Here is a 13,324-nt window from a genome sequence, read left to right as displayed (position 1 = left end):
AAATAAGTACATATAAAAACCGAATGAATAGCTGTTTGGCTGGAGAAAAATGGAACTGCAAACTGAACTGCAGCCTGAAGATGTGAGAGCAAGCCAGAATGTATCATTTCTGAAATGCTCTGAAGCCTGAGCCAGTTTCTTGAAGAGAGGAAAAAACACCCCAAACTCAATGTTCCCATGGTCAGCCCTGAGATAACCCTGGCGCTGCTGCCCTTCCCTCCCTCCTCTCCTGGGGGAGGCAGAAGGAGGGCAGCCCACAGCTGCTGGAGGAGATGCTTGTGCAGGTTTGTGCTGAGCAGAAGCCATCTTGGTCAGCATGCAGGCTGCCTTGCTTAATCTTAAAACATGCTGGGAAGAGATAAATCTTTTTCGGAGCAATCTGTGTACTTCAAACAACTGTGCCTCTTTTGCAGACATAATTGATGTATGATATCTTTTGAATGACTGCAGCGCAATCGGAGGTTAAACAATTGGAAGAAAACAGTCCTCTCCCTTCTGCCTGCTGTATCTTATTGGCTTGAGCTTTCTCTTCTGAGTCCTTGATGGCAGCAGATCCACAGAGCTGGGGCTGAGCTGTGCCCACAGAAGCAGCACTGTGACTTGGGGCAGCTCCCAGGGGTGGATGTGGGTGTGTTGGAGCCAGAGCTCCAGGTCAGCAGGGAGGGCCTCATAGCCCCGGACAGAAAGCAAGCTCTGTGCTAGTGAGTGCTTAGCAGGGGGTTTCTTTATAACTTGCATTTTGATCTTCGGAATTTGAATGCATTTGCATGTTTTCCTTTTCACTAGATCAAAAACGAAGCTTTGCCAGAGAGTTAATAACTCCCATGGCTTCACATCTGGGGAAACCAGCTAGTGGGCCCCTGAGAGGACTGATGGTGGGGAAATGCTCCCTGCTGGGGCTGCTGAGATAACAGGACAACAAGGAGTCCAGCCCTAGACGCTGGTTGGCAGTGCAGCTGTGCTAATTGCTGACTGCTTCCCCACCTCAATCTTATTCCCTGTGGTGCTCTGCCATTCCCTCCCAGCTCTGGCACCTGCCTTGTACCAACTGGGTTCAGCAGTAACCCATTGGAAAACCAAAATGAAAATCATGCTGGGGATGGTTGATTGGAGAAATTGAGGGCAACAAGATGGCAGTCCTGCCACCCCCTGGGGCTGTTGGTGGAAATGCAGGGCTGGGCACTGAGAGAGAAAGGCAATGCTTGAACTGTTGCTGCCTGCAAAATGCAGGCCAGGACATACTAAATGAGGGCATTGCAAAGGAAAGTACATTATTTGCACAGCAACTGCTGGGAAAGGACCTCTGCCAGCGGGCTGAGCAGCTACGCGGGAACGTATAGACCCTGTTCCACCTTGTAGAAGGCCTTGCACAGAGAGTAAAAAAGTGTGTGCTCCCTGGCTTGTAGGGTTGGGAGGGAGGAAATACACTGGTGGCATCTGGCCCTACAAAATCCGTCACTGAAACTGGCAGCGTCTGTGGAATCTGTAACAGTTTTGAAATAATTTCAGGAAAACTGCTTAATAAGCATCAAGGATGTTGCAGTGGTAGTTTTGTTCAGCTTTATTTAAAAAAAAAAAAGTATTTGAAAAGGTTTTCATAAAATATAACACATTTAAAGTTGTTCACAAAATCATGCAAATACAATGACTTGTAGAAGTAAGGTTAATATATATATATCTTAATTTGTTCTTTCTTAATTTGTTCTTCTGGGCTCAACGTCTAAATGTGCAAATGAGTAGAACTGGAAATTGATACAAGTTTTTGTGTTGCAGTAGAGAATACAAGAAATATGACTGTGGGAACCAAGATGTGTCAGATATTGAGGAAAACTCCTTCCCTCTGACCGCAGACTGACTTCTGGTAGTGAGCAGCTGCACACACTGGGGCAAGGCAACTGGCTGAGCAGCCATACAGCTGGAGAGCTCTTTGCTGTGATAATAATGCTCCATTTGGGAGCATATCCCTGTATGGCTGCTGGTTGAAATGGGAAAAAATGCAGAGCTCATCATAGCAAGACCAAAAAGCTCACCTCTGGCCTTTTCTGCCTTGTTTTTCTTTTTTATACAGTTTAGAACCACTATGTTAAGATTGGATCATCTGTAACATTTGACATACAAAACCAAAAAAGCAAAGCACGTCATTAAGACAGAGTCTATCTGCAGCATTAAGCCTGTGAGGAGCACCTCAGCAGCACCATGAGTATTTCCTTTCAGCAAAAGCTGGCAGGGATGGAGGAGTGGGATTTGATGCACCTGTTTCTGGAGTGAAGGTTCACGCTTTCTCTCTAAAAACTGAGTCTTATCTGCAGTGTTGCTCTCCACCATGGACCAGAGGCTGGCAGGTACTGGGCTTGCACAGCCAATGTCAGGTTCTGGTCACAGCTTTTTGACACTCATCTGAAAGCAGATGCAATACTCAGCACTGCTTTGTTGTGGCTGAACTCTGAGCAACACCAGCAGAGCTCGATTCGACAGCGTGTGTCTTAGCAGAAGTTTTACCTTTAGCCTTAAATGAGCTCTTTTCTTTGTGTCCTATTTAAACCGGATGCCGTTGCTTATTAGCACTGCTTTGATGAGGCTGAAGGTTGCTGGTACTTTTGTAACGGCAGCTGATAATTTCCTGACTTGTAAGTAGCTGGTAAAGTGTAGTAAGTTTTATTATTATTGAGGGTGGCAGAAGGAGGGGCACTGATATAATCTCCAACATCAATGGCACTTATAAGCTCAGTTTTCTGGAAATGGTTTTTGGTCTCTATGCATTACAATAATATAAAATCAAAACATTCTGCATCAGTATTTTGAGTTACGTGTCTGTGGTATGTTTGAACAGTAGGAAAACATAGCGGCTGGCTTCCAGGATTACACAGTCATGAGGTCACTTAAAGGTAGGTCCTAAAGATCACGATATACTTCATGGACTAGTTGGAGACATCAAGTAAATATCTGTATTGCCAATATGGGCTGTTAGTGCCAAAAAAGTGAAATAATATCACACATGTCCATGTGCAGGCTACATTTTGCTAGACTGAAGTTGCATCCGTTTCTTATTTGTTTCTCACTCTATATTTCATTGAGATAATCTTGGTCAGGGTAGATCAGGAAGCCAGTAAATAAGCTGTCTGTCCAGTAGGGATCATAAAAGAGCCCATTTTGTTCAGAGTAAAAGATCTGCAGCCACACCTCGTCCTCTTGCTTCAGAGAGAGAATGGTTGATCCAGAGGCAACGTCGTGGTTCCCAGTGTTGGCGTCAAAAGTCTTGATCCGGTACTGCCCGTTGTGGACCAAACCGATGGCCAAATGTTTGTTGGCCAAAGTGATATCATAAGTGAAGTAGTAAATACCTGGGATGCTGCATATGAATTTCCCACTGGAAGCATTGTAATGTCCTCCCTCATTCATCAGGATCCTGTCAAATTTGATGGGGAGCCTTTCTCTTGGGTAGCTCTTAGAGACCGCTACAGAGAAGGCAGATTTGGCTTTGTTGGCATTGCAGGTGCAGGGTCCTGGCATCCCAGTCTCACCTTTGTTCCCTTTGGGTCCTTTCTTTCCTGGTGCTCCGTTTTTTCCAGGATTACCCTTTAAACCCTTTGGTCCTCGTGGGCCGGCCTTGCCAATGGCTCCTGCTTTCCCCTTTGGTCCCGGCTTGCCTGGGTTTCCTGTTCTGCCCTGTGGACCTGAAAGACAAATAACCTTGTAAACTCTTTAGTGAAAGTTTAATAAGTGGAAAGGGGTTGTTATCATTGCAGCAGTATGTTTTCATTTGGGAGGAAAATCGTAGTGGTAAGAAACCAATGAAATACCACCTGGGGCTGGACACACGTCAGGTCATAAATCATGTAAATACTGGGATTTATGCTGTGTCTTATTATCTGCCATAGCAAGGGTAGATGGCCGTGAGAGGAAATGTTCTCTAGATTCCCTGTTCTGACTGTGAGAGAAGATGCAGCACTGGCACACTGGCATTATGCTGAACCAGGAGTGCACTCTAGTGTGGTGATGGGAAATCACTGCCTTCTGCCTCCAGCTGGCCCTGATGCTCACAGTGAGGACTGATGGAAAAAAGAGCCCCTTTGCAGGACCAGAGGAGGGTGGATGTGTGCTTTGATTTTAATGGAGCACGGTCAGAGCAGTGCCTGACCCTCAGTGAGAGTGCTCTAGGGAATCAGTGCTTAATTTTTCATTTGATTCTGTTTCCCCTGAAAGCAGGAATCAGAGATCAGTGTTTTGTCTCTCACATAACGTGTGTGTGTCAAAACGGAAGATCTCTCTCCACAGGAAATATGCATCAACAAAGAGAAGAAGAAAATGATTACATGCAGCATTACAAATCTATCAGCAAACAATATGTTTTGGGAGGTTTTGGCACGGGTTTGGGGGTGATGTTTGAAATACTTTCTATTGCTGCTTAGGCTGATTAGACCTTCAAGGATTCGATATTGTGAAAATAAAAGTATCCACCTGTTGCTGTGGCAGCGCTACGTGGGAGCGCCTGGACACAGTGTGAGAATCCAAAACTCACTGGCAAGATCTGAGAAGAGGAGAATGTTAAGAGGAGGAGGCTGAATTCCTGGAAGTGTCTCATGAGATGTAGCCTGCTCTGAGGCTTGGATGTGGGATGACAAGTTGATGTTAACTGGGCTGTTGCACTCATGCTTTTACATTTTACCCTTGCTTTGCAAAGAAGCTCTTCCCTCTTACCTTCATCACCGTGATCGCCTTTGTCCCCATCCTTGCCGTCCTTGCCATCTTTCCCTGGGAAGCCCATCCTGCCAACTGTCCCCGGAGTCCCAGGTGCACCAGGAGGGCCGGGAGGCCCGGGGGGACCCGGCAGGCTGCACGTCAGCTGGGGGCCCTCCTGCAGCGCTGCCTTGGCAAAGCCCCCGAGGATGTGGTTGGCCACGCAGGGCACAGTCCAGAGGAGGAGGACGGCAGAAATCATGGCACAGCCTGGAGAAAAGAGATGGGGGCTCGGCTGATGCGTGCGGCAACCCGTGTGTGGGTGCAGCACGGTGCCCTCTGCCAGGGCTCTGTGAAAATGGAGCACAAATGAGATCTTTCCTTTTGGCAGGATGGGGGAGTTTTTTGTTTTGGTGTGTTCTCTCTTACCTCTTTGCTCCTCTTTGCCCTTTGCTGATCCTGCTTTCCCCCCAGGAGCTGAGCAATGATGGCAAAGAGTTACAGAAAGCAGGTGCTTTGGACTAACAGGGCAGAGGAAGGAAAAACTGGGGAAGCTCACACCAAAGCTCTGAGATATGCACTGCTGTTGCATTGCTGAGTCTATTACAGGGTCCAAGCACAAATTCTAGGGTGATGTGGGGCTGAGCTGAGTTGTGGAAGCCTGGGGACAAGTCAGTCAAGGAAATTCTTAATGTGGTTTGCCTGACAGTATGCATTGAGCCTCTGCTAGCTGAGGACACCTGCTTGGGGTTCCTTTTCTTCATCATGCTCAGCTGCACTGCCTGCAGCCAGGATCAGCCCTGCTGCAGCCACCACTGCTGTGACCTGTGTTGCTGCAGGGGCTTGTGGCTCTCGCTCACCTTGTAGATGGATGGCCATTAACAGCACTGTTTGCTGCTTTTCTCCTGGCTCGACCATAAGCCATTGCTTTAGGTCTAGAATATGGCAAGGTTTGTTTTACTTGTTTTTGGAGCAGCCTTGCCTCTGCCTTCATTGACAGAGGAGGCTGATCATCCTGGGCTCGTCTGACTCCCCTCCTGGACAGATTTCTGATAGGAAATCATTTCTAGAATAAAACTATTCCTGTGGAACTGTTAGCGATACAGAGCAGTTATCATGCAGTAACACCTCCCTCTGGATGTCTGCACGTGAGCTGTTTGCTAAGAGCTGCACACAGAGTAACCCCACTGCATCTTAAAATGGTGCTTGGAGTGGCAGCTTAGGGAAGGTGCTCAAAATCTATCTGACTGACAGGAGCTCATCTTCATGCACAACCTGCCTGAGACTCTGAATGTCAGAAGAGAGTAAAGTAGACTTTGCATTGGTTCTGCATCTCATTACAGATATACTTAAAAGGAGGATTTCCCCTAGGTATCAGTTTCTGGCAGACGAACGAAGATCCTCTTGCCATCCCCTCCCAGCTCTGGAGGATGCTATGCATTTGGTGGTGTCCAAGTTGAAGATTTTCTCCTTCTCCTGCCAGTGAGGGAGATCACAGCCATGAGCTGCGGGCACTGACCATGTACTGAGGGAAATGCTTTTGGTGTTGGGTTTTTTTTCCCAGTGGTCTCAGTGTGGAAACAAGCTGGTGGGGGATGGAAGGCATTCCCTGCCTCAGTTTCTTTCTTTGACCTTCTGTAGTTGGAGTAGCTCTTGGAGAAATGAGACAAAACCTAAAACATCTCTGTCTGGTTCACTGTTTTCTCAGTGAACTCACTGTTTTCGCTCCATGATCAAGAGAGATGGAGCCAAAGGAGTAGGCATGTATCACTTTGATACAATTCCTGAGCTCCAAGCTAGGAGGTGCACACTTTTATTTGGTGGTAAAGTCTCTATGAAGTGCAGTCTTTACCTTCACTACAGCTACCCTGTACTGGAGGAGGTTAAATATTTTGAAAGGCTTATCCACTTGCGTGGGCTTTCTTATCACATCTCCAGTCCTGTTAGCTAAATACAGAAGCAGGGATTATGAAGCGAGAAAACTGCATTTCAGATATTTCTTCATGCTTTGGTGCTGAGGCAAATTTGCAATAGACAGATGAGCTGCATTATCTCCCGTCTTTCATTGGCCTTCTGGTCAGGCAGGATCCTGTGTGGCATGAGGCCAAGTACTGGGAATCTTTAGCATCTCTCTGGCAGCATTATGTTCAATTCCTGCACTGGAAATGAGATGTTTGAAGGATTGCGTACATTTAACGTTGCCTTAGTGCTCCCGCCCTGCTATCAGCTCCTGAAGGGGGTGGGAATGCACATTACATGCTCCAGATCCGGCCAGCAATATGCCATATATAAATGCTGAGTGGGAGCCCCCTGGTTCTGAGAGATGTATAATTAAAAACATGCAGAGGAGTAGGAAATGCAGAACAGATTTCTGAGCTGGTTGTGCCTGCTAAGCCATTTCCTTCGTCTGGGCTCTTTTGCTTTCCTTACACCCAAATTTATTTGCTGGTGAAAAGTGTTGGTTTGATGGCCTTGTGAAACTGAAACCACCAACCAGTATTGATGTGGACAGTTGAAAAAGTCTTCTCACTTTACAGAAATGGAAAAAAGTGCTAAAATGCCTTTGGAATGGGGAGATGCTAAGGAAAGCTCCATCCTCTCTTCCCAGTAACCACATCAGATGGGGCAGAAGAGAAGGGAGAAGTGTTTGGAGATGGCTGACTCTAAGCGGTTGTGGCAAGGAGGCATTCTGTTGTGGAACATAACCTGGGGAAAAACATAGATGGATCTGCTTTGTGTGGAGAAGGAATGAGCAGGAGTAAAGCATGGGGCAGAGGGCAGCAAGTTCTCTGGAACTTTCTATTTACCTCCAAGCAGTGCCCCTTGTTAACCCAGGGGGGTAACACACACAGCACCCTGAGGCTGGGAGGTTCAGGTACTGACACATGCACACATGTGGAACATTTGGCCACCTGGGTGTTCTGCATGGCTAGTCTGGGGCTCCACAAGAGCACTGCATCCCACATCACAGCAGTGGCACATTCACAGGAGGATCTATAAATAAGCTTTTAAAGGAATCCCTTTGAAAGAAAAAAAAATCTCCTTCTGTTCCACCTTAAAAGGAAAATTGCATCTCAGTGAAGAACATACAATGAGTTCCAAAAAGCAAATTGGAAACAGACCAGCATCTTTCCTCTCCTCGGTACAAGCAGCAGACCTGGCACCAAAGGCCATACAGCACATTTTCAGCTGAGGTCTCACTTTTATAGAAACGTTTTAATTAATGCTTTTTGTAATAGGGTTCTGGAGGCTTTCGGCCCTGACAAATCCCTGCTGTGTGGGACTGCACCCTGTGCCCAGCAATGTGAGGGCTGATGGCTGAGCACAGCCTGGAGGGGGAGATGGGACGATTGCGGAGGCAGGCAATGCTGAGCTGCTCTGAGGTCAGCGTTGGATGCTGGCAGGTTCATCACTGCTGGGCCATCTATTGGCAGCCTCTGATCTCTGAGAGAGGCTCCAAAACGTGCAGAGAATGTCTGGGTCCTGAGGCGGCAGGATGAGCCACGGGCAGGTGGTGACAGGTAGCATCAGCTGGGATTTAGGACGGTGTGCCCTTCATCCTTCAGCTGAATCCATAAGAACTGCTGCTGTGGGGTCCAGGGCATCCCTTGGGATTGGTGTAGTGTGTAAAATGATGCTGCGGATCCCCATGGGTTCTAGTTCTGTATATGAATAAGCATTAAAAAGGAGCATCTGCAAGAAAAGCTTTTGCCTATGAGAGTGAGCCCCAGGAGCGAAGGAGTGCTTGAACCTCCTGGTGCTTGTGAGGCAGCTGGGCCGAGACCACAGCGGAGGGGAAAGTCTCCTGGGCTTGCTGGTTGTGGTGATGGTTTGGCACCAGGCATAGTGGACAAATGGAGATTTTTGGCAGGGAAGTGGCCTCATGTAATGCGGTGACAGTGAGAGCCTCTGCCTGGAGGCTGAAAAGCATGCATTTAACTTCCGATTAAGCGAGTGAAGTTGCTATAACTGATATGCTCTGCTGCACAAAGTAGTGTTAAAGGAGTTGAGGGAGAACAATGGATCTCCTGCACCCCAAACCACACCGCCTCTTCTGCTGTCCTTCCCCAACTATTTCTTCCAACCTGGGCTGTTGTCTTTATGTTTCCTGTGCAGGTGTTGGAAACCTGAGTGCGTGATAATTTAGGTCACATTTGCTAAGTCAAGAGAAAGAGGGGGACAAAAAAAACAAAACAAAACAAAATAAAACAAAAAAACAGGGAAAAGGAATGTACTCACTCAGGCTTAATCTCTTCAGGGAGGTCTTGACAGGCGCTGGGATTCCGCTCAGCTTGCAGCAGATGTTTTGCTGCAGATTGCTGTCACATCATGGAGCACAAACCCCGTCCTCCTGCCACTGCGTCCTTCCAAGTGTGCTCTGTGGTTCTGACTTGGTGGGTCTTTCTTTTCTATTAATGTTTTTCCCTGTTTTGCATGTATTGCTGGCTTCCCGCTGCAGCTCTACGTTTTGGCTCAGCTTTGCCAAAGGCATATTTTTATTATTGTGTAATGGATCCGAGCTTCTTCCTCTGTCACGTGGCGTGGGCAGAAGTTTTGCACACACATGGCTGGAGAGCTCTCAGTGCCTGAGGAGCCTTTCCCCTTCCTCTCCTCTGCAGGCTGCTGCGGAGCTGGGCCTGGGTGGGTTCTGCTCTGCCATAGCCACTGCCCCTATGGGCAGGGTTTGTAGGGCCGTGGGCAACAGGGATTGATGCTCAATCTTAGAGCACTAGCAAGGGAAGCAAATCTCATGCTGAGGGTGGGAACAAGCTTCTTGTGTATGGAATAATTTAGACGAAGCAGTAAGGATAGATCATTCAGGGCTTGGAGTGAATGACATATCTGTGAAGCAGCAGCTTTGCAAAAATGTATGTTCAAAGGAGACAGCAGGTACTGCACAGAGGTGCTGCAGGAGGGTGTGTGAGATAAGGCGTGGAGACTGACACTGAGATGATGGAGTGGGAAAGTTTCTGTCTTTGGAAAGGCTGAGGTTTTGCTGTAAGCTTTCAAAGTAATTGCAAAGCCCCAGCAATGGTTGGTGATGAGGCAGCGGTGCTGGAGGTGGTGCTGCAGTGAAAGCTGGCTGCTGTGCGATGCAGTCAGCTGTTGTGGGATGGCAGTGCTGGCCCTGGGGCTGCTCTGTGCCCTGGTGCTGCTGGCCATAGGCACAGGGCCCTGCCTTGCTCAGCACATGTGCTGGCAGCCAGCCCTGAGGCCAACACAGCTGCTGCCAGCCAGTCGGCGCCTGGTGTTCTGTTCAGTGCCGAGGGCCAGCAGAGCAGCAGTGCTCCATAGGTGCCATTCCTCTTCATGCCAGAATTTGTCTGCATCGGAGATCTGACGTGGTTGGTTTTTGTTTTCAGAGTTTTTGTTTGTTTGTTTTTTTGTTTGTTTGAGTTTTCTGCAGCATTTGCTCTCAGAACATGGTGAGAGCAGATTCAGCTGCATTTATTTGCATTAGAGAGACAACCTATAAACTGAGTGCATCTGCTATTGGTTTTGTGACCTGCAGTTGGTGAGGCTGCTCCTGGAGGGGTGGGGATGTCTTGCTGCTGCCGGGGCACTAATCAATACAGCAGAGCTGTGACAGCATTCAAATACTGCATGTATCTTGCTATCCACAGGCTCCTCTTCCCTGCACCCTGTGTTGGCTTTTCCCACCTAAGTGTGAGCAGGTCGTGGCCCTCAGACAGCAGAGCTGGAGAGCACGCTGACAGCATGTGCTGTAAACCAATGAGCCGCCCCTCTGCAGTGAAGCAGAGCAGCCCTGGCATGCAGCTCTCCATTCTTTTTCTTTTAATGCACTGCAGGAGACTGTTACAAGAGGTGTATCTCAGCAACAGAGGGTTTTCCTTTGCTGGTTCTTGGAAACTGTGCTGTTACAGACGCTGACCTCATGGCAGTGCCTTCATAACCAGACACAAGGAGTCAGACAGGACAGAAGCAGCTGCAGCTGGAGGTGGCTGACAGGTGGCCTCAGGGCGAAGCGGGGTGATGGCTGAGCAGGTTTGTCTCTCTTCAAAGATGAATGCAGGGCCTTTGATTTTTTTTTTTTTCATTTTTATGTTTGGAAGATACTAATGGGAGGAAAAAAGCATTTTCTCTGCAGCAGGTCTGCTGGCTTAGCGTGGAGTGGTGATTTGAGTCACTTTTATTGCCCTGCCTGAAAGGAGCTTGGAAGCCTCTGAGCACTCTTCAGAGAGTGATTGTCCCTCTCCAAAAGCCCCCATAAAATGAGACAAATCGCTCTTTAAACTTTAAGGATACGCTCGAGACCATCAGCTCTGCTTAGAAGCTGCTGTCCTAACCCATTAAGATAAAAATAAATAGGTCTATTTTGGGAGGAGGAAAGTGGGAACCAGCCCAAACATCAGTGAGACACTGCCAATGTGTGCAGAAGACAAGTGGTGCTGTGGTTTTGTTTATTTGGCTTCTTTTTTTTGTACTTTCTTTTGTCTTATGCGCCTTCTAACTCAAAACCAGCAGTCTCTTTGACTTGCCACATCTGGTTTCTGCTGATCTATCCAGTAACACATTTAGACAAGAACTCTTCTGAAAATGCCTTGCATTTCCCAGGAAAGCTTAAAAAAGGGAATGGGAAATTAGCATGGAGTTCTATAGGAGCCCAAGCCTGTACTCAGAGCACTGAGCGATGGAAATGCAATGGCACTGATTTGTGCATAAGCAGGTTATATAGAGCTGAGTGAGCATCTGAAAGCAGCAGAGAAGAGGGAGAGCAGATTGCTTATTTAGTAGAGAATGGGGAAAAGATGCAAAATAATCTCCTCAAACTGAAGGCCAGATACAGATATAGACAAGAAACAAAGTAGAAAAGCAAGAGTTGATCCAGAAACCTTGCAAACTCTGAGTGATTGTGTACATTCTGAAGGCCCAGGGGAGCCAGACCTGGAGTTAGCAAAACCTCTGAGCTGGGATCTGAGCATCACTGACAGTGATGGCAGCACCTGGGGATAAGGGCAGTGCCCAGGCCAGGAAAGTTGAGAGCCTCAATGCAGTGCCTCCGTCCTGCAAGGCAAAGCTGCATCCCCTACACAGTCTGCATGTGAGCCGTGACAGTCTGCACAGCTAATAATAGCTACGGAACAAATCCCATCTCTCTCTGTTGCTTTCCAAGTGGAGAATTTAACATTAGAGCTGGATTTTTGGTCCTCAGACAACAATTAATTTGCTAGAAATTGACTTTCTGCTGCTCCTAAAACAGAGCACATTGTAGGCTGCACTGGCTCTCAGTTGCTAGGAGCTGCCCTTGCTGCTTTTACTTCTATATGTGCCCAGTGTGAGATCTCTTAAAGCAAGAAGGAGCAGCCACACCACAGCAGGGGCTGACTGAAGGCGGGCTTTCTCCTCCCAGTGCATCTCAGAGTGGCTCTCAGGGTGCTGCCCATGCACAGGACACATGCTGACGTGGGCAGTGTCTCCTTGCCCTGTGCTGATGGACCATTGCAGCAGGTGCTTCAGCATCCAGCGGGGATGGGTTAAAGCTAAGAGGGGAGATGCTGTTGGAAGGTCCCACTGCTGAGGTGAAGTGGGAGTGAACAGGGCAGGGCCATGGGCTGTGCTTGGAGTGCAGTGCAAAGAGGAGGCAGGGTGATGGCTTTCCTAAAACGCAATGGAATGATGCGAATATCTTTTTAAGACTGCTGCTAGGAAGCTTTGGGTTTGCTCATCTGCCCATGGAACAACATTTCCCTGGACAAAAGGTTTTCTTTTTCTTCGATTGAGGTTTGAGATACAGTAGTATTTAGTGGAAGCAACGCCCACCCCTGCCTGCTATCTCTGGGTGGGTCTCTGCCTGAATTATCCCAGAAGTGAACAAATTTGTTCCATGTAAGATAACTAGCTGAACTTAAAATATTTTTGCCTTTTTCTGTGTTACATCCAGCAAAGCTAATGCCACCAGGAGAGCTAGCAGAACAGGAAGTTGCTTGCATGTAGTGTTTTGGCCTAAACATATCCAAAAATGGGATGGAAAACAGCTATTGGGCTGCACTGGGCATAGCCACTGCGTTAGCAGGCACAGAAAATCCCGTCTCTGCAGTTTTTAATTGTTTTTTTAATCCCCAAAGGACCAATTCCGTTTCATTCCTGACTATTGCTAAGATTCCTGCTATGCTCTGATCCCTGAACAATTGCACACATGTAGAACAGCACCTCTCTTTCACTAATCCACTCAGGAAAGCCATAAAGATCCAATTACAAAGAAATGTGGAAGACAGTAAAAGAACCATCTTCTGCTGTGCCTCGAAGGAACATAACACAGAACGATAAGCTTATCAGCAAAAAATAAAGGAAAACGTTTTATCTGGACGCTTATAAATGTAAACACCTTCAAATCAACGTCTTGCTCTCAGTTTGCAGATTGAGTGTGCCTTCAGAACCAGGATTCAAACAGGGAAGGAAAAAAGAGGTAATTGAAGCAATTGCTGGGAAGGGAGATGGGAAAATGAATGCTGAGCTCTGCCAAGGGTGAGATGCAGAGAAAGCTGCTCCGAGCGTGCTGGCTGGGTCTGGTTTGCGTTATGATTTCAGAACGTGACAAGTTCTGTTAACAGGCTACTACATTTCTTCTCATCTCCCTTGTCTTTGTGTACACAAGAAACAATTGCAGCCATCCCTGCTGCTTTCC

General features: G+C 47.5%; 1 protein-coding gene across 1 annotated transcript; it reads right to left on the bottom strand.

Moving 5' to 3' along the window:
• Nucleotides 1-1,201: 1,201 nt before the first annotated feature.
• On the bottom strand, nucleotides 1,202-9,742 carry C1QTNF2 (C1q and TNF related 2). The gene is made up of 3 exons (XM_048960902.1): nucleotides 8,917-9,742; nucleotides 4,699-4,947; nucleotides 1,202-3,674 (listed from the first exon to the last, which is right to left on the bottom strand). The coding sequence occupies exons 2-3, from the start codon at nucleotides 4,937-4,939 to the stop codon at nucleotides 3,061-3,063; spliced, it is 855 nt and encodes a 284-aa protein (XP_048816859.1). The 5' UTR covers nucleotides 4,940-4,947; nucleotides 8,917-9,742; the 3' UTR covers nucleotides 1,202-3,060.
• Nucleotides 9,743-13,324: the final 3,582 nt, after the last annotated feature.

The sequence above is a fragment of the Lagopus muta genome, chromosome 14 (assembly GCF_023343835.1).
Source record: "Lagopus muta isolate bLagMut1 chromosome 14, bLagMut1 primary, whole genome shotgun sequence".
Classification (NCBI taxonomy): domain Eukaryota; kingdom Metazoa; phylum Chordata; class Aves; order Galliformes; family Phasianidae; genus Lagopus; species Lagopus muta.
This window is presented reverse-complemented; position numbering and strand designations above follow the sequence as displayed.